The sequence below is a fragment of the Gouania willdenowi genome, chromosome 11, assembly GCF_900634775.1.
Source record: "Gouania willdenowi chromosome 11, fGouWil2.1, whole genome shotgun sequence".
NCBI lineage: Eukaryota > Metazoa > Chordata > Actinopteri > Blenniiformes > Gobiesocidae > Gouania > Gouania willdenowi.
The window spans coordinates 19,405,570-19,427,859 of NC_041054.1; the positions used below are offsets into that span (position 1 = coordinate 19,405,570).

The 22,290-nt window shown below is 39.4% G+C and overlaps 1 protein-coding gene across 5 annotated transcripts in view; it reads right to left on the bottom strand.

The window, feature by feature from the left end:
- The window catches only part of fam49al (family with sequence similarity 49 member A, like), a 65,584-nt gene that overhangs the window by 21,151 nt on the left and 22,143 nt on the right, over positions 1–22,290 (bottom strand). The window contains exons 2-3 of one of the 5 annotated variants that reach the window (XM_028461063.1): positions 21,263–21,353; positions 7,976–8,055 (exon numbers count right to left, since the gene is read on the bottom strand). In XM_028461063.1, coding sequence (XP_028316864.1) covers positions 7,976–8,045 — 70 coding nt within the window. In that variant the 5' untranslated portion in view covers positions 8,046–8,055; positions 21,263–21,353. Of the gene's footprint in view, positions 1–4,035; positions 4,171–7,975; positions 8,056–18,045; positions 18,157–20,185; positions 20,346–21,262; positions 21,354–22,290 lie in introns of those variants that run through there. The other 4 variants (XM_028461061.1, XM_028461065.1, XM_028461064.1 and 1 more) reach the window with 4 other exon arrangements.

Below are 22,290 nucleotides of genomic sequence, written 5' to 3' on the forward strand. Positions count from 1 at the left end.
TCAGCCTTAAAGTCTTTATTAATCAGCCTTAAAGTCTTCAATAATCAGCCTTAAAGTCTTTATTAATCAGCCTTAAAGTCTTTAATAATCAGCCTTAAAGTCTTTATTAATCAGCCTTAAAGTCTTTATTAATCAGCCTTAAAGTCTTTAATAATCAGCCTTAAAGTCTTTATTAATCAGCCTTAAAGTCTTTATTAATCAGCCTTAAAGTCTTTAATAATCAGCCTTAAAGTCTTTATTAATCAGCCTTAAAGTCTTTAATAATCAGCCTTAAAGTCTTTATTAATCAGCCTTAAAGTCTTTAATAATCAGCCTTAAAGTCTTTATTAATCAGCCTTAAAGTCTTTATTAATCAGCCTTAAAGTCTTTAATAATCAGCCTTAAACTCTTTATTAATCAGCCTTAAAGTCTTTAATAATCAGCCTTAAAGTCTTTATTAATCAGCCTTAAAGTCTTTATTAATCAGCCTTAAAGTCTTTATTAATCAGCCTTAAAGTCTTTAATAATCAGCCTTAAAGTCTTTATTAATTAGCCTTAAAGTCTTTATTAATCAGCCTTAAAGTCTTTAATAATCAGCCTTAAAGTCTTTATTAATCAGCCTTAAAGTCTTTAATAATCAGCCTTAAAGTCTTTATTAATCAGCCTTAAAGTCTTTATTAATCAGCCTTAAAGTCTTTAATAATCAGCCTTAAAGTCTTTAATAATCAGCCTTAAAGTCTTTAATAATCAGCCTTAAAGTCTTTATTAATTAGCCTTAAACTCTTTATTAATCAGCCTTAAAGTCTTTAATAATCAGCCTTAAAGTCTTTATTAATCAGCCTTAAAGTCTTTATTAATCAACCTTAAAGTCTTTAATAATCAGCCTTAAAGTCTTTATTAATCAGCCTTAAAGTCTTTAATAATCAGCCTTAAAGTCTTTATTAATTAGCCTTAAAGTCTTTAATAATCAGCCTTAAAGTCTTTAATAATCAGCCTTAAAGTCTTTATTAATCAGCCTTAAAGTCTTTATTAATCAGCCTTAAAGTCTTTATTAATCAGCCTTAAAGTCTTTATTAATCAGCCTTAAAGTCTTTAATAATCAGCCTTAAAGTCTTTATTAATCAGCCTTAAAGTCTTTATTAATCAGCCTTAAAGTCTTTATTAATCAGCCTTAAAGTCTTTAATAATCAGCCTTAAAGTCTTTATTAATCAGCCTTAAAGTCTTTATTAATCAGCCTTAAAGTCTTTATTAATTAGCCTTAAAGTCTTTATTAATCAGCCTTAAAGTCTTTATTAATCAGCCTTAAAGTCTTTAATAATCAGCCTTAAAGTCTTTAATAATCAGCCTTAAAGTCTTTATTAATCAGCCTTAAAGTCTTTATTAATTAGCCTTAAAGTCTTTATTAATCAGCCTTAAAGTCTTTATTAATCAGCCTTAAAGTCTTTATTAATAACAACCGTATTTATTTCCTTGCAACTGTTTTTGTGTCTATTATTTAAAGGTATCGGAGAAGGAAGTTTCATTGTATTTATTATGCGTACAGGTGTCACCATCAGGGTTGGGGTCAATTACATTTTTCAGTGACAATTACGTTTTCAATTACCCACATTCAATCACAACTCTAGTTACCAGCATTTCTTCCCAATTACAATTAAATTTCAATATTTTTTTTAATCCTTAGAAAGTCAATTACAAATAAGTTTTTAATAAATTTAATTTCATTTATTCACAATTACTGAGCCTGAAATGAATAACCTAATAAAAGTTAACCTTCCTCTTGTGTTAGCTTTCTGTTAGCATCTCTTATGATAACGGATCCTATATCAGGTGTAAAATACACTAAGAACAAATTTATTTCCTATCTATCTTGTTCGGTTTCCTAATCAATGAAATTATAGGCTTTTTAATGTTGGTGTGGGCGTCTGAGCCTTATTTGTGTCAATATACGCCGAGATTTAAACTTTTTAAAATAGTGAAATGTGGGAAAGCTTGAAATGAAGCATATTTTAATAATTATCTCCATGTGTAGAACTGTACAAAGCCAATTATTTAAACTCAATTACAATTTAATTACAATTACAACAGCAACATATATATTTTTTAAGTTACAATTACAATTATGATTACACCATAATTGTAATGAATTATCAATTACACAATTACAATTATATTTGACCACAACCCTGCTCTGCTGTAATAATAATAATCATATTTTTTTTAATAATATACTGTATGATAAGGTTTCATTTATTCAGACACATTTACTTTGATCTCTCAGTCCACTGTCAGTCTTCCTCATAGGCATCTGCTGATTACCTTAACATATAATAGCCCTGCTGGTTGCTTTTAATACGTATTCCCTCATTACTCATTGATTTTACTCTTAATGCTTAGGCATTAATCATCTCATTTATTTCCTATCTATAGATTACCTTGTCAGGCTTCCTAATCAATGAAAATATAGGTTTTAATATGTTTTAAAAGTAAAATGTGGGAAAGCTTGGTATGAAACATGTTTTAATAATTGTTACCTGAATGCATGTAGAAATGTACATAGAACTGTCACAAGTTTTGCGTTAAATGCAATTACAATTACGACAGCAACAATTACAATTAAAATTACACCATAATGGTGATGAATTATCAATTATAATTGACTCCAACCCTGGTTACCATACACACAGGATTGGCAAAGACTGTATATATATATAGAGGATGTTAGGATGGAGGTTCTCACACTGCAAAGCTAAAAAGTCACTGACAGGAAAAATGAAGAAAGGAAGGAAACAGAATCTTCTCCACAATCACCCGTTCGTTCGTTCTTTCTTTCTTTCAGACACAGTAAAGGTCACATGGTGGGGGAGATGAGTGGGTGAGGTGGTGGAGGGATGACGGTAGAGTTTCTGTTCTCGGAGCAACAGAAACTCCCAAAGGACTGGCATTCACCGTTGGTTTTGCCGCTCTGGGGAGCTTGTTGTTGTGACTTTAGTGAAGCTGCGTCTGTGTCTCAGAACGCAGCACAAGCAAATAAAGTGGTTTAGAAAGAAGCCAAATGGCTCATGCCAGTCCCTGGAGAAGAAAGCAGAGTTTAAAGGGAGAAAGGAGTCGTAGTAGTAGTAGCTGACAGCAGGGCTGGGGTCAATTATAACTGTAACTTTAGAAATCTGTAATTGAGTTTAGATAATTGACTTTGTAATTGTAATTGCCATGAAAATTCTATGAAAAATGTCAATTATAATTAAACGCTAAACTGGTAAACCACGTTACATTTCTATGTACAGTTCTACACATACAGTATGTAGTTAACAAATATTAAAATATGTTTCATACCAAGCTTTTCCACATTTTACCATTAAAAAAAAAGTTGAGGGACATACTGACACAAAAAATATATATATATATTTTAATTGATTTGGAAGGTAACCAATAGATAAAAAAGAAATTAGATGATAGATATTTGTTTTTAATGTATTTTACAGCTGATTATCATAACAGATGCTAATAGAAAGCTAACACAAGAGGAAGGTTAACTTTTATTAGTTGATTTATTTCAGGCACGGTAATTGTGATTAATTGTAATTTAACTTTAGTAATTGAGAATGTAATTGTAAATGACTTTCTGAGGATAAGAAATTATTGTAATTGAATTGTAATTGGACAAAATACTGGTCACTGTATTCGTAATTGAATTGTAATTGAACAAAATACTGGTCACTGTATTCTTAATTGAATTGTAATTGAAAAAAATGCTGGTGACTGTATTCGTAATTGAATTGTAATTGAAAAAAATACTGGTCACTGTATTCGTAATTGAATTGTAATTAAAAAAATGATGGTCACTGTATTCGTAATTGAATTGTAATTGAACATGGGGAATTGAAAATGTAATTGTAACTGAAAAATGTAATTGACCCCAACCCTGGCTGACAGAGGGAAAAAAAGAGTCAAAAAAAGATGACACAATGGTCAGCTAATGATAGTTGGGATGACAAAACCAAGGAAATGCAACAAAGAGCAAAGGATAACTGAAAAAATAAGAAGCTGGATGGTCTCACGTTCAAAGTCAAGGTAAACTATTGGGCCATGCTCAAGATCGGTGCAAGCCAGCACTTTCAGGAGGTTTCCCATGAGCCCCCTGGAACAGAGAGAGGGGAGAAGTCTGTGGGTGATGAGGGGATAATATGACAGGGCGCTGGGGTCGTGTGCACGTGGGCACATGTGCTTGTGTGTGTGTGTTTGTGCGCGTGGTACATGTGTGGTTGGGGGCGAGGTTGTTGGAATGGGATGGTGGGAGTCTGTCCTGGGTGAAGCATGGCAATGTGGATGCTGGGCGTCTTTAATCCCACTCTCAGTCTGACGTTGATTCAATAAATAATTACACTAAAAACAGGAAATTCAGTCTACACTCTTATGGGGTGTCGATTGTAAATGCGCATGCTGAAATAAACAGCAACTATTTGCAACATTTAGCAACAAACCACGTTTTAAAAACACCTGTGAATTTAATTTTAGCAATATTTTAGAAATTTTCTTTTCTCGAAAAATATAATGTCAATGTTAAATATAAATATAAATGTTAAATTTAAATATAAATGTTAAATCTGAATCTAAATGTTAAATCTGAATCTAAATGTTAAATCTGAATCTAAATCTAAATTTTAAATTTGAATCTAAATGTTAAATCTGAATCTAAATCTAAATGTTAAGTTTGAATCTAAATCTAAATGTTAAATCTGAATCAATATTAAACCTAAATCTAAATGTTGAATCTAAATGCTAAATCTAAATGTCACAGGTGAAACTAAATATTTTGCTAATATGTAAATCAGAAAGTACCAAAATAAAAGCTATTTCCGGTGAATTTGGCATATTAGCGAAATATTTAGTTTCACCTGTGACATTTAGATTTAGCATTTAACTTTAACAATTAGATTTAGGTTTATTATTTAACATTTAGATTTAGATTTAATATTTAACATTGACATTTTATTTTTACAAGTACAAGTATTGCTGTAAATCTGGTCAAAGGTAGCATAAAAAAATTCACATACGCTTTTTAAACGTGGTTTCTTGCTAAATGTTGCAAAATTATTGCTGTTCATTTTAGCTTTAACTTTACAATCGGCACCGTATAAACTCTAGATGAAAAAAAGTGAATCATTGCAGTTTCACCTGCTTATCTAACCACCTGCGTTTGTCTTGAGTGAGATTATTGACACGTAAACTGCTTTTTCTGTGTATGTTTGGCTCAAAGACTACAGTCTGACTTTTAAATATCCAACAAGGCTTCCAAACAACATCTGCCACACAGTAAGGGTGTAAGAAAATAATTATATATATTATTTATATATATTGCAATATTTCACTGCGCTAACATATGCGTAGCACGTAAACGCCGGTCACTAGGTGTCAGTGAACCACATCAGACCTTGTTAAACTACCTCACGACTTTTTAGCCGAAAGTCGATTGCACTTTATTTTCATAAAACTTACTGGGAACTTTTATAGATTTTAAAAACTCAACAGAATCAGAATCTGTTGTAGAAGCAAACATTGTAATTTGACAGTTTGATAAACATACCACTTGTTTTTGATATTGGTACTTGAATTACAGTTAGCTACCATTTAACTCTTCTCGCAAATTAAAAATAATAATAATAAGTTGTATTTCATATTATATTTTACTTGTTAAGGTGGAATTTTTAATTGGTGATATTGTGATATATCATGATGTAGATCGTATTGTTTAGGATCGGGATATATCGGGATATATCGTACTGTGACATAAGAATCGTGAATCGTATCATATTGTCAGATTCATGCCAGTGCACACCTTCATTACAGATTTTCGAAAAAAAAAAAAGTGATATTTCTAAATGTTTAATTGCGCCATGTGACCATGTACATCACGTTCTGTGACGTGTATTTGCGTAAAAAGTGTTTTCGTAGCACTTTTGCGACACAATTCAATATCAAAACGTCTGAAAAACCTCCTCATGAAAGCGTAAAAACTTTTTAGCGATATTTGAGTTTTTTTTTCCAAAATTCAGGTGTTTCCATCACCAGTTTTTAATGCACTTTTTAGATTTTGCTCATCTCCAAATGGAAACACAGCTAGTGACTGGTTATAAAGCGGTCCCTGCACATGATTATGAAAGATTCACAATAACAGTCAGTATGAAATGTAGAGGACGTGTCCATTATTAGTGTGACGGAGACTGAGGGGACATAAATTACATTAATCTGGTTTGAGTTTTACAAAGCCAGTGGGACTGACGTTATGAACAGCTGGAACTTAGTTACGCTTATAAATGTCTCCTGTTCTAACACACCTGAGTCTAACGAACGTGTCATCATTCCATGCTCGTTATCACACCTGCAGCAGGACGGATAATGAGCTGCTGCTTTCATAAGTGTTACATTAAAAAACAGCACAAGAGTGGCTTCCCAGGGCCACAGTTTAATGACCCTGTACTAATCCAGCATTAGCATAAAGATGCCAGCAATTATTTGACATGTTAAGTATTAATGATCATATTTAAGAATTTTAAACTAAATCCAGTTTGGAGGTATGTTTAACTGAAGCACACACCTATTTTTGGTAGGGGTGGTTGATCGGCCCAGTTTTCCGATTAGTTTCAATTCCGATTATTGACGTCACAATTTAATTACAGACAGATTTTTCATTATTTAAGTTTCTCGATCTGGTTTTTGATTATTTATGATTGTCGGTTCAATTTTCAACTGTTGATCTTACATTTAACATCAGAATAATTTGACTTCTCTTTTGTGTAACACCTCACAGCACCTGCAATATTGTATAGGTTAATTAGTACTCGACTGGTTTTAACTGAATTTTGAGAAATGTAAATAATCAATCTTCAGGAAATGTAATCGATTCATTAAAAAAAAAAAAAAACATCCTTAATTATATGGTGAACATTCTACTTCATGGAATTTCTGTCACACACATTGTCTGACAGGTTGCATACTTAGAAGCAGATGATGGAGTTGGAAGTCATTTGGATCTAAGTTTAATTCAGAATGAAGTGTTTACAAGGCGATTTTTAATCTTTTTAAAGAGAATTTAACTTTTATTCTGAATTAAAGGAGAATTAAACATGTCATGTAAATGTAGCGTTTGTAATATACAGTATATGTCATTATCTGGGTTTCCATTACAGATTTTTTCCAAAATAAAAGCAATATTTCTGAATGTTGACAATGTATAATTGCACCTTGAACGCGTTTCCATTGAACTTTATTTTAGCTCTCGTTAAATCCCATCCCGCAAGACTTCACTGCAGTAAAACGGACTCTCAGAACCTTCTTATAACACTTTGTATTTCTTTGTTGTTTCACGTCTAATGTGACAGTAATAATTTTAAAGTATATTGCGAAGAAATTTCCCGGTCTCCTATGCTGTCCACACGTACCGCGCATTGTTTTCTCGACCAGGTACGTCACGTTCTGTGACGTTCTGTTTGCGGGAAAAATGTTTCCATAGTGTTTTTGCGACACATTTTAATATCAAAACGTCTGAAATTCTTCCTCATGAAAGCGTCAAAACATTTTAGCGATATTTGAGTGTTTTTCTTTTTAATTCAGGTGTTTGTATTACTAGTTCTTATGGCGCTATTTAGATTTTTTGCATTTTCAAGGGTAATGGAAACACAGCTATTGTTAGTATGATTTTAATTTTGAAAATAAAACTTTCCACAGGTGGACTTTGATTCTTTCTTTTATTGGTACAAATTCACTTTCGTCAGATTAATATCATGAGCATAGAGAGTGGGACCAAAGATCACCTCATAATGACAAACCAACACGCCTTCACACCAACTGATCAACTCAGCAGCTCACATTTAAACACACCTCCCCCGATACCACCCTTTGACCCCCCCCCCCACACACTGCACACACGTAAGCACAAGCACCGAACACTCACGATTCAGGCACACGGACACGTGCACTCACACCCTGGCGCTCACTTACTTTCAAAGTCCAGGAAAAAATGTGGACAGTTCTCTAAATCCTTGCCAAGGACCTTAATGAGGTTCCCCATGGCTGGCGACCTGGACAAGGAGGACACAACAAAATGCATACAGTATGCAGGACCTGGCAACCCACATCCAACACAACACAAAAAAAACATGCAACAGGTCGCAGAGGTGTAAAGAGTACTGATATATCCTACTTAAAGGTGCAGTCTGCAACTCTTATAAAAGTGACTTTTTGTCATATTTGCTAAAGCTGTCACTATTTAAGGACAGCTTTACATCAAACTAGTAGTTTGTGTGAAAAAACAGACTCATTGAGTCCTCCTGCTGCTCCTGTAGCCTTTGGCAGATTGCCAGAATGCACCGCGACGAGCAAAAAGAACCAATCCCATCCAGGATTGTTTTTGATGGACCGTCTGACAGCTGTTGCTCACAGTCCCCATCCCTTTTCCCGGGGCTGTAGCGCCGTCTTTTTTTTACAGTGTATGGCCTGGAGGAGTAGAATATGGAATTGGTGACTTTTCTGCTTGAAAGGTAATTACTGCTATTTGATATACATTATGTTTGATTTGTAATTGTTACAATAGAACTCTGTGGTGCATGTGTTGTTCATGTGCACGTAGCAGCCTCCATGTGGGCTGCTGTAAGTGACACTGTGCTGTTGCTGTTGAGGTGTGTGCACATAGAGAGAGAGAAGCGCTGCAGTAATACGTTTTTAAGAGTTCATGTTATATTGCTGTGATGTTGCTGTCTGGCTAACGTTAGCTTGTTAGCTCCTCTGAGGGAGGGACTTTGGAAAGTTTGGAGGCAGGGCAAGAGAGCAGCGGGTAGGGAGGGGGAGAGAGGGATCTGAGAGTAGCGGACTGCACCTTTAAGTAAGAAGTGCTGTTACTTAATTCAAATTGTACTCAAGTACAAGTACTCAAAGCAAAAGTTACTAGTTACTTTCACTTCCAATGTTTAATTTTGGTGATAAATCTTGCCACAGTTTCCTTGCATACAGTAAACATCTCATGTATAAACTTAAAAAGGAAGAGGCCAAATCTTGCACAACTGGAACAGAATGTAAGGTAAAAAAATAAGAACATTCCCAGGCTCTAAGTATAGCTACATTTATGAACATTAAAACAGTACCATGCCAAATGTGCCATATGGGTAACAACATAATAGGTAGAAACCACAACCTGAACCACAGAAAGTGTCTGGGCTTTGATCAGAAATGGTATGACTAAAAGAACATATGGATTATGTTCAACGTGCCTTCATAAACTGCTGACCTGAAATCAGTACAGTACTGTGGTTTAAAATACTATTTAAAAAAAATAATGTACTCAGTAACAGTTGGATGTAGAAATGTAACAAATTAGTTTACTTCTTTTGAAATGTACTTATGAGTAACTAAACCCCTGACATGCCACAAGGAGGTACATTCAAAAAAGGCCTTGATTATGGGCGGGGCTTCTGGAGCAGTTAAAGGGGACATATCCTGCTAAATCTGCTTTTTTATCCCTTTAATGCATTTTGTTGTATATTTAGAGTGTTTAGAAGCACAGAAAAGTTCAAATTAGTCTCTTCAGGTGCTCCGTTGATATCTTTATATTCTGTTTTGGTCATATTTTTCATTCTGTTTCGATTTTTCGATTCTCTATTACGTTTTTTGAACAATAACGTCAGCGGAACTGCCCAGGCCCAACACTTTGAGCAATCCGCCATTTTTATTTCTCGCTTTTATTTTGTAGTCCAAGCTCCAGGATGCAGAAGTTACGAGAGGAGAAATCAAAATTTTCGGTTGTTGGATGTAGTAACCCACACCCTTCATTACACCGTCTCCCAGCATCAGAACCTTTTCAAAGTGCCTGGTTGAGTTTTATTTTTCACGGAAATGTACCCACATCTGTGGGTAAGGTCATTTTTGTGTGTGCGAAGCACTTCAAGGATGACTGCTTCAGCAACCTCCGCCAGTATAAAGAAGGATTTGCCAAAAGACTTTGTCTGATTGAGGGTTCAATTCCTTCTATCTTTGGAGATGACGAACAGAGCACTTCGGTAAGCTGTAAATAACGCTAAAAAGTGTGATGATAAGACGTCCCTGTCATTGTTTTGTTAGCATTAGCAGTTGCACCGTCTTCATATGTTAGCACTGTGTGCTCCTTTTAGATCCTTGATGATATGGCCTACGTGATTTAATTTAAGTCTAAAGTTCTCATTAGTCATTTCATTTTGCCGTTTTTGTCTCCGAAAAGACTGTATTAAAATGCATTTCGTGACATTAGCTTGGCGCTAGCGTTAGCTCGGTGCCTGTGTTAGCTCACTTGTTAGGGTTCTGCAGGTTCATCATCTTCATTTTCATCTTGCTCCGCTGGGTCCGACTCTGGCTGGAACATGTAAGGCTGGATGGACAAGTGTTCTGTTGTTGACATTGTGTAAATAACGTGTAAATAAACTTTTTCTGCGCCACTACATAGCTGTATCTCTTCTATCAAACTACAAAAATGGCCGAGCAGGGTGGAGTTGAACCTGGAGAGGGGGCGGGGTATGAAGTGTCTCATTTGCATTTAAAGAGACCGCACCAAAACGAGTTGCTCTTAGAAGCACATCAGAACAGGGGTAGAAAAGGGGCCTGTGGAGCTATAATAATGAGGAATTCAGACCCAAGCATTGCAGTTCTGCTTTATATAGACCACAACTGTATGATTTATATGTAAAAAGGAAGGATTTAAAACCATGATATGTCCCCTTTAAGACACGTCCAGTCTGTACTATAAAATCTTTAATGAACAATTTATGCTATGTTAACTAGCTACTCATTACTTAATATACCTCTCTATTCACTCTTCTCTCAGTCTAACCTACTCACCACAGATTGTAGAGCCCACAGGTGCTAGTTTTTATAAAAGGGGCGGGGCTAATAGGGCTTGTTTGTGACACAAGATGGTCCCAAAATGTCACATGATCTTGTTTTCAGCCAATAGCAAAAACAATTGTAATAGGTTTCAACCCATAGAGGGCAGTAACTGACATTTTACAGCTAAATATACCAAATTGAAATACTTTGACTAAAATGTTGAGAGTTGGACCAGGATCAATAACAGCACTACTTCATAACCAAACACATCTGTATTCAGTAGAAAAAAAGTGGTTTTGGGTTTGAGTTACTCTTTAAGTACAAGTAAAATTACTGATTTAGAAATATACTCAATAAAGTACAATTACCCATAAAAGCAACTCAATAACAGTAACGTGAACACTTGTAATTCATTACTTTTATCTCTGATAGGTTGTTAAATCCTTTTCTTGTTATTCTTCCTTCTGCCTTGGCATGCAATCCTCAGCAAAGTCTGACTTTCCCGTCACCAACAACGCTGAACACGGTTTGTATCGGACGTGCAGTGGAGGCTCTATTCAATTAACCAAGGCTTAGATCCAACAGAGAACCATTGAGCTCACTCACTGGGAGTTTGTACAGCTGAGGGCCAGTTTTAATCAGTTTACATGACTGTAGTAACCTAATAAAATCCCTTCATGTAAGGACTGCTTGCCTTCAATGATCTTCATGCACGGCGCTGGTCAGATACATTATGAAGCTCCGTATACCTAATACCTAAAGGGCCAGATGCCAGAGCTCTATTAAAGCAATGATGCAGGCTTCATTAAATAATGAAGAAACACACTCCTCAAATGGTTTTCTTTAATGACAGAGATGAATGAGACCTGCAAATACAAAAGTGCAGCTAAGCAGGAGCTTATAACTCTTATATAAAGCTAAAGCATGTAGAAGAACATAGAGAACAAATCTAAATGAGCAAACTCACATGAAATAAGTGGAACAGCTCACAAACACGTCTTATCAGGAGGGAAGCAGCAGAAAACATGGATGCCTCCTGACCAACTCAGACACCAACGAAGCAGAGGCCTACAGTGGCCCCTAGTGGCCGGTGGTAAACCCTGCATCCCCCCCAGTCCGTGAAGCTACAAACTGCAATAGGTGAACGGACTCAGTCCTGTACCCAACGGCCCGACTCCGGCTCATAGCGCTTAGGCCGCCTCCTCACGCGGCCTGAAAGCAAAGGCGGGGATGGAGAAGCGGAGGGCGAGAAGGGCGGGGTGATGGCCGCAGGTACATTGTCACCACCATGCGGTGGAGAGGTCGAGGGGGAAGGATATCTCGAGGCTGCATCAGCTGCGTGATTACTCTTGCCGGGCAGATGCACAATATCAAAGCGCCATGGGAGAGTACGCTGCTTAAGTCTGAACAGACGAGAGTTCGTTATCTCATCCAGCGTCCGGTCGCCAAAGATCTTCACCAGAGGCCTGTGATCAGTGACAACGACGAGGCTGTCACATCCCTGCGTGAAGTATCGAGTCTGCTCAAGGCCCCAGGTGACGGCTAGGGCCTCCCCTTCAATGGCTGCGTAGCGTTGCCCCGCCGAAGACAGGAAACGTGAGCCGGCAAGGGTAATCCTCCATCCCCCAAGGCAACAGTCCGGGATGCCGGATGGGCAACTGCAGTGTTGTTGAAGCAGGAAGTAATCAATGCCACGCCTGGACCAGTCAGGGCGAAGGCAGGTGCGTTTCTGCATGTCGAAAATCTCAACGCCCTCTCAGATGGCCTCAACAATGGCCCTTTTGGAAACCTGGAAAGCCTCCTCCAGCTCGGGGGACCACGAGAACTTACAACGAGGGCTGAGAAATAGCTTAAAGGGTGCCATTGTGTCGCGCAACTGGGCATAGTTGGCCACCTGGTTCACAAGCCCAAACCAGCTCCTAATGTCCGTCGTGGAGTCAGAGGTGGGGAAAACACGTATAGCGTCCAAGTATTTGGAAAGCGGCTCAATAGTGGCATCCGAGACTCTGAAACCAGCGAAATCGACAGTCCTCTCCGCAAACTGGAGTTTGTCCGCGTTCAACACAATGCCCGATCTGCCGGCACACGTGAGAAAGTCAATAGTTCTCCACCAGTGCTGTTCCAGGTCAGCGTCATAGTGAATAGTGTCATCAACACAGCGTTCTTTACGCTCATAGTCAGAAAGGATGGCATCAAAACGGCGGTTGTAGCCATCCCCTGATGAAAGGAAACCTTGAGGTGCCCTAGTATAGCACCAGCGTCCGAAGGGTGTGATAAAGGTGGTCAGGTGACGATCGGACTCACGCAGGGGTACACTATGGTAACCGTTCCAGGCATCAGTGACAGTCTTCCAAGTGTCTCTGGGGATACGGCGAGCGAGTTGGAAAGGGGACTCAGTGGCGAAAGTCTCACGCTGGGGGCACGAGCACTGAGCAGGAAGAGAACTCTCCGGTTCCTTGCGGCTGGACCGTGTGGCATTGACGGACAAGGGCTCAGGAGGCATCCCAAGAGCGACAGGGCTCTGTTCGTCTGTGGACGGAAAGTTCACGGGCAGGAGGCCAAGGTTGAGCAGTGACTCGTAGGAGAGGTACATGGCGCGAACAGAGCTGCTCACGTACACCATGGAGCGGCAGGATGTCACTACACCGCTGCTGGGGACCGTCGAGAGCCTGGCAAAAAATGCCCCTTCAATGGCTATAGGGGAACGGTTCGCGGCCGACAGGCTCAGGCTAATGGGGCGCAGATCGTCACGTGAGAAACCACAGGCCAGGAACTCCTTCAGTGACCAAAGGTCTGACTGAGCACCGGTGTCAGCGATGGCGGATACTGTCGCCTGAATGTCCGAGCCCCGGCCACTGGTGCTGCCTCTTACGCCTACCATACAGTCAATCAAGATAGTGATGGGCACCTGGGGGTGGTCTCTTAGCCTTGTACGTTTCCACTCGCCTTTAGAGAAAATATGGTGCTCGAGCCTGATGGTCGTAGGATCATTGACACCACCGTGAGTCATCGGGAGACGACGTTGGTGGCGGTTCATGTAACGCCGGACAGGGCGGGCACCAGACTGGATTGAAGAAATCTGGGATATGGGCTCTGATTCCACAGCGGCGTGTAGACCAGCAGATGACGGCTGCTCCCGCCTTTTACGACGGCGTGCCCTATAGCAGTCAATGCACACCCCGTGAGGTTTAGTATTCCATCCACGAGGCCCCTTTGTGAAGACCTTAAAGGCACTCTTACAGTCTGAGCATGAGGCCTGCCTCGCCTTGTCTGCTGGGGCTGGGGTAGCACTCAACTGCAGGGCTCTTAGAGAGCGCTGGAATGACGACATGGCCGATAGGGTCGACACCGGGAGAGCATTGTGAGCCATTTCTTTGTTCTCAACAAGCGCAATCACATCATTCACGGGTTTGTTTATCACATCAGGTATGCCCAGTGTTTCACGCCGTATATCGGAGTAATAAATCCCGTTGATAAGAACGTCACGGATAATGTGGTCGGTGTAGTCCACCTCCCTACCACACACACATACTGCATTATAGGCACATGTCTCTGCTTTACCCCGTACTCTGGCAGTGAAAGCACGGAATGTCTCATCACGTTCCTGGCGTAACTGGAGCAACTCAGTACGCAGGACACATGTAGCCACAGAGATGACCGCTAGTGACCGCATGGCGGCAATGAGTTCAGGCAGAGGTCTGGAAGCAGCATTGGGGTCAGCTTTCAACAGGCTGTCCCCGAGATCAGGCCCAGCGCACTGGAATAGCTGGAAAGGGGCCTGGGCGTCACCTATGCCTGAACCAGCACGAAAAACATCCCAGCGACGAGTGAATACGTTCCATTCCTCCACCGATATGCCGATGCCAACCTTAGGACGATCAAGTGTTGGTCCCTGAGGTAGTGGGGCCCGGGCTGGCACGGCCATGACAGGTGGGATCTGATGCACGAGACCATGATTCATCAGCAGGGCGATGGCGAGGGCCTCAGACACATCTCCCGTCTCAAAACGCAGCCAGGGACAGAGCACTCGACGACAACCATGTCTCATTCATGAAGAAACACACTCCTCTATGTCAAATGGTTTTCTTTAATGACAGAGATGAATGAGACCTGCAAATACAAAAGTGCAGCGAAGCAGGAGCTTATAACTCTTATATCAAGCTAAAGCATGTACAAGAACATAGAGAACAAATATAAATGAGCAAACTCACATGAAATAAGTGGAACAGCTCACAAACACGTCTTAGCAGGAGGGAAGCAGCAGAAAACATGGATGCCTCCTGACCAACTCAGACACCAACGAAGCAGAGGCCTACAGTGGCCCCTAGTGGCCGGTGGTAAACCCTGCAAATAATACTGCAGGGCTGACAGGCAGGACAAACAATTCTGCATGCTTGCATGTTCCAAAAGAGCTGCAGACCATGGAACGTGATGCCAGATGTGTCAGAGTTTGACAGTTGGCCCTGATTCCAGCGTATCAACTGTCACTGGGATGGAGCTTTGGTTTTTGATTCATAACACTGATGCATCTTCAATGAACATATCGCACAATAAATACATAGCCATAACATCATTTAAATACTAAACCAGCCGTACACACAGTATAATTTCCATTAAATATTGTCTGGTAAAGTCAAAGACACACGCCAGCTAAATTGAGACAAATTGTCTAATCTGATTTAAAGGGACAGAAAAGTTAGACAAAAATAAAGGTAAACTTGATAAATACAACTGTAGTGAGACCAAATATAGTGCACAGAGCAGTGGAGCAAAAAACACAACTAATGCAGTAGTTCCTAACCAAATTGGTAATCATTAAAAATAAATAAATAAATAGCATTTACGGCATTAACTGATTGATAGGTATTCAGGTATTTAGCCATTTATTTATTAAGTGATGGCAAATATCTGGAGGTATTTATTTATTTAATTATTATGGCAGAATTGGTCCTCCATATACTGGAGGTAGGGTTGCACGATTATCACACTTATTTTGATCAATATTGTAATCACGATTATAATCACAATTATTGATCATGTTAGGAAAAAAAAAATCTGTGTTTTAATTGCACTACTTTTAAACAAATATATGTACAGTTTACAGTGCAAAATTAAGCTTTCAATAAGAATTATACGAAAAAAAAAACATTCCAAAAAATTCACCCAAGCATTGAAAATGTACCAAAGGCTATCAAAAAAAAAAAAAAAATTGGAAAAATAAGGTATTATTTATTCTAAACATAGGTATTTAAATGTAAATGTTGTTATTGTCATTTATCTTTTAATGAACTGATTCATCATGGAAATGTAATCTGTGTAAAACATTCTTACTGTGTGTGTCTTGACCCCTGTTGAACCCCTGAGAGTGACTCAGTGAACCCAGGTTGAGAACCACTGTACTAAAGCATTGATTTTCAACAGATTATAAAGTGTGTGACGTAAAACTCATCTTTTTTTAATTATTATTTAAACGTAAATTACTGTACTTTTTACTGCTATTATTTGGCCACACAGTCAACATTAGTGAGCAGTAATCTAAATACTCCTCAATGTGAATGGGTAGCAGTATGAAAATAAAGTCAGTTTATGATGTAAAAAAAACAATATTTTCATGGTGTATCACTGAATTTTTTGTTATTTTCTTCTTATGTACTGTATAAAGTTTGCTGTTACTAACAAAGGCTTAAAAAATAGGTCTAAAGTTCCGGACCCGAACCTCAGACAAACCTCAGAGAGTTCCGGCACTTCCTGTGCGCATGCGCAGTTCCGTCACTGGACGCATTTGCACAGGAAGTGCCGGAACTATCGTCAGGTTTGTCTGAGGTCCGGGTCCGGACCAATAGCAACAGTCTAAAAAATAACCCCCAAAACCTGCTGAATACAATTGTATTTGGGTATGAAGTAATGCTGTTGATTGATTCTGGTCCAACTCTCAACATTTTTGTCAAAGTATTTTAATTTGGCGTATTTAGTTGTAAAATGTCAGAGTGACTGCCCTCTATGGGTTGAAACCCGGTTATTACAATTGATTTTTGCTGTTGGCTGAGAACAAGATCTTGTGACATTTTGGGACCGTCTTGCATCACAAACAAGCAGGTGAGTAGGTTGGATTGAGAGAAGAGTGAATAGAGAGGTATATTAAGTAATGGGTAGCTAGTTAGCATAGCATAAATTGCTCATTGGAGATTTTGTAGTAAAGACTAGAGATGCAACAATACAGTCAGCCCACTCTTCAATACGTTTGTCGGTTTTTGGGTCACGGTTCGTGGTTGGGTTCTGATGGCCCGGGCCGTTAAAGTGTTCCCACTGTTAGATGTTAATGCATGTGTCTGGGTTTCATAATCCCTGTGTGCTGACTCAAAGGCACAAACAGACACACGGGCAACACCAATTTAGAGAGAGACAAGCGCAGAGCCTACACGCCAAACCGTTAAAATCCCTGTTTACAAGTCAGTATTGAACCGTGGATGCCGTACCGAACGGTTGAATATATTATTGAGAATTGTTGCATGCCTAGTATAGACTGGGCGTGTCCTAATTGCTCCAGGAGCCCCTCCCATTCCCTCTCAAGACATTTTTTTGAATTTCTCTCCTAGTGGCTGGTCAGGAGAAAGCTAAGGGTTTAGTGACTCTTTAACTGTTATAAAGAGGTGCATAAAGTAAAAAAAAAAAAAAATGCTAAAGATGTGTACATTCGAGATAATTTGTCATGCCAGACACACACACACACACACACACAAAAGAAGAGAGCAGAAGGTGAGCAGCTGTTCAGTCATGCTATCCTTTCCCCTAACGACAATGCTTTCGTGATACGTCAGCACACAGCAGAGGACTTTCAGTTTCCCCCACTGCACGAATAATTTATAGCCAGCATTAGCATGTTTATGAGATGCCACCTTCCTGCAGAACGCCATGCTTTGTTTTTTCCGCTGTTACCTAGCAGGAAAGGGCTGATGCAATGCAGGACTGAGGAGCAGAAAGGAGAAGAGATGTCGCTGCTGCTCACGCTTTCCTCAAAGTTGCACATGAAGACTCCCTCTGCTCTAATGCGTGCCTATCCACAGCTGGGAGACTGAACCGGATGCTGAGTCACTGCTGTAACCACGAGGAGCAAACCGAACGTGCAACGTGCCCTTTTCCTCCCCTTGACTTTTAAAAACCATCTGCTCAAAGACACATGCTGAACCCACACTGTGAATACATGAATAGACGATTCTCACCCTCAGACCGACAAGGTGATCACAAAGGCAAGATCCCGGACAAAAGAAATGAAACGCATCTGAAACGTGAGATCTAGTGTGCGGTGGCGTATCTCATACATAACTGAAACGCACAGGCATTACCACGCCTTTCCACTGAGGCTGGAACAGCATGCGGTCCATCCTGAGCAGAGCTGGGATCACGGTTGCCAGGATACCGTTGGCCTGGTAATATCGCCTGCTAAAGATGGAGAGAAGGAGAAATAGCCTCCAGCCTGCTCACACACAGGGCCAGTCGCTCACACTAGTAATGTGATGCTGAAGTGGGCATCGCACAAGAGGTTTGGTAAAAGAATGAAAAATGATAGCACAGATAGCCAGGGTTGGGGTCAATTACATTTTTCAGTTGCAATTACAATTATAATTTTTATCCTGATAAATTTGTTCTTAATTACTAACGTTCAATTACAATAAATCACAATTACTGAGCCTGAAATAAATAACCTCATGAAAGTGAACCTTCCCCTTGTGTTAGCTTTCTGTTAGCATCTGTTATGAAAACAGGTTCTAAATCTGATGTAAAATACACTAAAAATCAATATCTATCATCTAAATTCTTTCCTGTCAATTGGTTTCCTTGTCAGGCTTCATAATCAATGAAAACATAGGTTTTAATATTATTGGTGTGGGTATCTGAGCCTTTTTTGTGTCAGTATAGCCCTAGATTTACATTATTTGAAATGGTAAAATGTAAAATAAAGCTTGATATCAACTCATTTTAATAATTGTTAACTACATATGTGTAGAACTGTACATAGAACATTAACATGGTTCCCCAATTTTGCTTTAAATTATAATTGACATTTTTTTTATTACAAAGTCAATTATCTAAACTCAATTACAATTTAATTACGACTACAACAGCAACAGATTTTTAAAAATAAAATTATAATTGCGCCATAATTGTAATTAATTATCAATTACGCGATTACAATTGCAATTGACCCCAACCTTGCAGATAGCACTCAATAGGGATTTTGGGCAACGGTGGATCAGTGGTAGAGTGGGTCATCCAATAATCGAAGGGCTGGCGGTTCGAATCCCGCTCTATCCGAGTCATTGACATTGTGTCCTTGGGCAAGGCACTTTACCCACATTGCCTCATATGAGTGAGTATGAATTGTGCATGAATGTTGGTGGTGGTCAGAGGGGCCGTAGGCACAAAATGGCAGCCACGCATTTGTCAGTATGCCCCAGGGCAGCTGTGGCTACATTGTAGCTTATAAATAGTGGTTTCGGTGCTTGCTTTGAGTCTCTTCGAAAAAAGCGCCATATAAATCCAAGCCATTATTATTATTTCGGAAACCAACTGCCAGCCTCTCTTGCCCGTGTCTGCTTACTAGGCCTGGGTAATATATCGAGATTCAAAATACATTGCGATTTCTATTTTGGTGATATATAAAATTACAATATCGCCTACAATGATGAATTTTTATTCTACCGCTTATTTTATATCAAAATACCTTGTTATAGGAAGCGCAGATTTTGCTTCTTCTCAGAAAAGCATGAAAAGCTTAGTTAGGTGGATTGATGAATCCAGACTAAACCCTAAACAAGCTACACTGCAGAACCCACTCACACGTGCTGTCCATTTAGGCTCAAACATACTCGGGCAAACTCCGCGCACAATGGACTCCTCACGGACTGTCCGCGCTCCTCCGACCTCACATACATATAGCGGACTTGAAGCGGAATGCCGCATAGATGTTTCCTATGGAATTTCCTTAAAATCCTACAGTTCCCACAATCCTTTTTGCACTGTTGCTTGCTTTGTAAAAGAGATTATTTAAGAGGCGGCGGAATGTGTGTCCATTAAAGGCCTCATGAGACGAGGAAGGAAAGTACGCCATTTTAGTAAAGGACATGCAAATTATTGACAAGGAAAAACACTTTCAGTACTTTCAAATTTGGAGAAAAAGAGGCACAAATTGTGCAGCTATTTGTTAATCCATTTTGCATCACCAAATTTAACCCCGGATTGTCTTTCTGGTAAGACTTTATTGAGGTAAAATATCAAGATTTGTATCGTCTATCGCCATTTTGAGTAAAAATATCGAGATATGAATTTTGGTCCATATCGCCCAGTCCTACTCCCGCTTACCCTCTTTCTTTGTGACAGCTTTGATGATTGTTCTCAGTCTCTTTTCCTGATCCTCGTCCTCTCAGCTCTTCAAAACCATTACCACCAGTATCTCCCACAGGTAAAGCTCAGCTCTGAGTAGGTAACAGTCCCACAATGTCACGGGTTGCTGTGTTTTTACAGACTGATGAGAACTTCTGCTCTTGCTGCTTTCTCTTCTGTTTTTTTTTTTTTTTTCTGCCATCTATTTACAGTCCTGGATTTTTTTTTCTTCCTGTCTCGGTTAATGATAAGTTGCCAGTAAACAGATCTCTATATGTGTAATTTCCTCATTTGTGTCCAAACAGTTTCAAATTACAAACTGTTTTCTGACATCCGTACCGTCCGTACCCTCATGTCCGCCTCAGTTCTCCGTTCCATTGGCGCCGCAGCACTCCGCCGCCTCCTTTGGCCTCATCCCGTCACAGCACATCTCACTCACGCTCTGCCCTCAGGTGCTACACAATACCAGGAGATCATGGCTCATTGTCTACATTGTACCTTGAGATTTCTGTGAATTGGGAAGTGTGTGTTCACTGGTTACAGTTTCTATCACATGAACACACACTCACTCTGTTTTCAGGCTAAAGTGGAACAAAGTGCTTCTCTTACGCAACACACATAGCTCTCATCTGTAGTCTGGCAAGAGAAACCAAACTAACGGGGTCCTCGAGGCTTATAAAAGGCACCACTCTGCTCCCACATGGACCCGAAGAGCTAACCCAGTTCAGACTGGGAGCCAAAAGGCAGAGCCAAACCACACAAACTCTTCCCAGCTCCTCGTGAAAGATCCCTCCTGTTTATTCTGTGGACATTTTCAGCACAGGCACAAAGCCAAGTATAATCCCTATTAACTCATCAATCAACACGCTTCAGCCTTACACCGACTGGTTATTTAGCACCCGGACAACACCAAAATGTAACAAATCTGCATAGTTTTCCTCTCATCGCAATGCACTTGTTTCTAAATCCTTCATTTAACTTCTCTCCACTTGACTTTCCTACATAAGCTCTGTCCACATGCCAGCATATTTTCCACTTGTTGTTTAGCATTCTTACCTTCGCTTGTGTTTATCCCACTGGAACACTTCACAGCATCAACCAGGACTTGTCAGCCTCTCACAGTGGTTACAGCATCAGCGCCCACTGCCTGACAGAGAGAGACACAGGGAGAAAAACATTAGCATATAGCATCCTATAACTAGGGAAATAAAGTCCAACGGCTTCAACGCCAACAAAAATCGTTCTGTTTGCTACGAATTCATTTTTACGTGATTCATTCGACACTGCACTGCACATGAGGACGTACAAAATGGAAAAAAGGAAAATAGAAATGTGACAAAACCCATTCTACATCTATTAACTTAAACTAACTGAACTTGCTGTACGGAATTTCCTTTAGCCTCTTTTTTATTTATTTATTGTAAACATGGTTATGGAAACAGGAAGTACATCAGAAGAAGAACAAGAATAAAAAAGTGGGACAAATCTTCAAATGAACTTATACTGTATGAGTTTTTTTTTTAAACTATAGGAGGATAGAAAATGTGTGCTCGCCCACCACCATCCTATCTACTTATTTCACTTGTTCATGGTCATTTTATATTACTGGTACAGTGCACATCAGAAGTATGTATTCATATTGTGGGAGGAGCTTAAGTAGAGTGGTCAATTATGGTCAAATGAGTATGTGTTTGAAGGTTGGATGTACAAAGAGGTGTACTGTACATACTCTGCACTCTGTAGTGTTATAAAGGGGTTTATTTGTGGGTACAAAGTAAAATAGCGTGTGCGATTTCCCTGCTTTAATTCAATGGAACATGTGCATGATGAATGTGTTCACACCTCACACTGAGGTCAAAAGCAGAATAGGTTTCATTTCTGGATAAACGTAAATGTTCCGTCTGAGCTAAATGAAATTAAAATAATGTTTTGCGACACCAAATAAGTCCAGAATAATGCATGCACACACTCAACCTATGTGCAAGCAGTCAAAAAAGTTTCAGGTCGAACAGAAACACGCACACACACACACGCAGAACTTCCTTGATTTATTAGAGAAATATATGATGTCAGTCATGGTACAT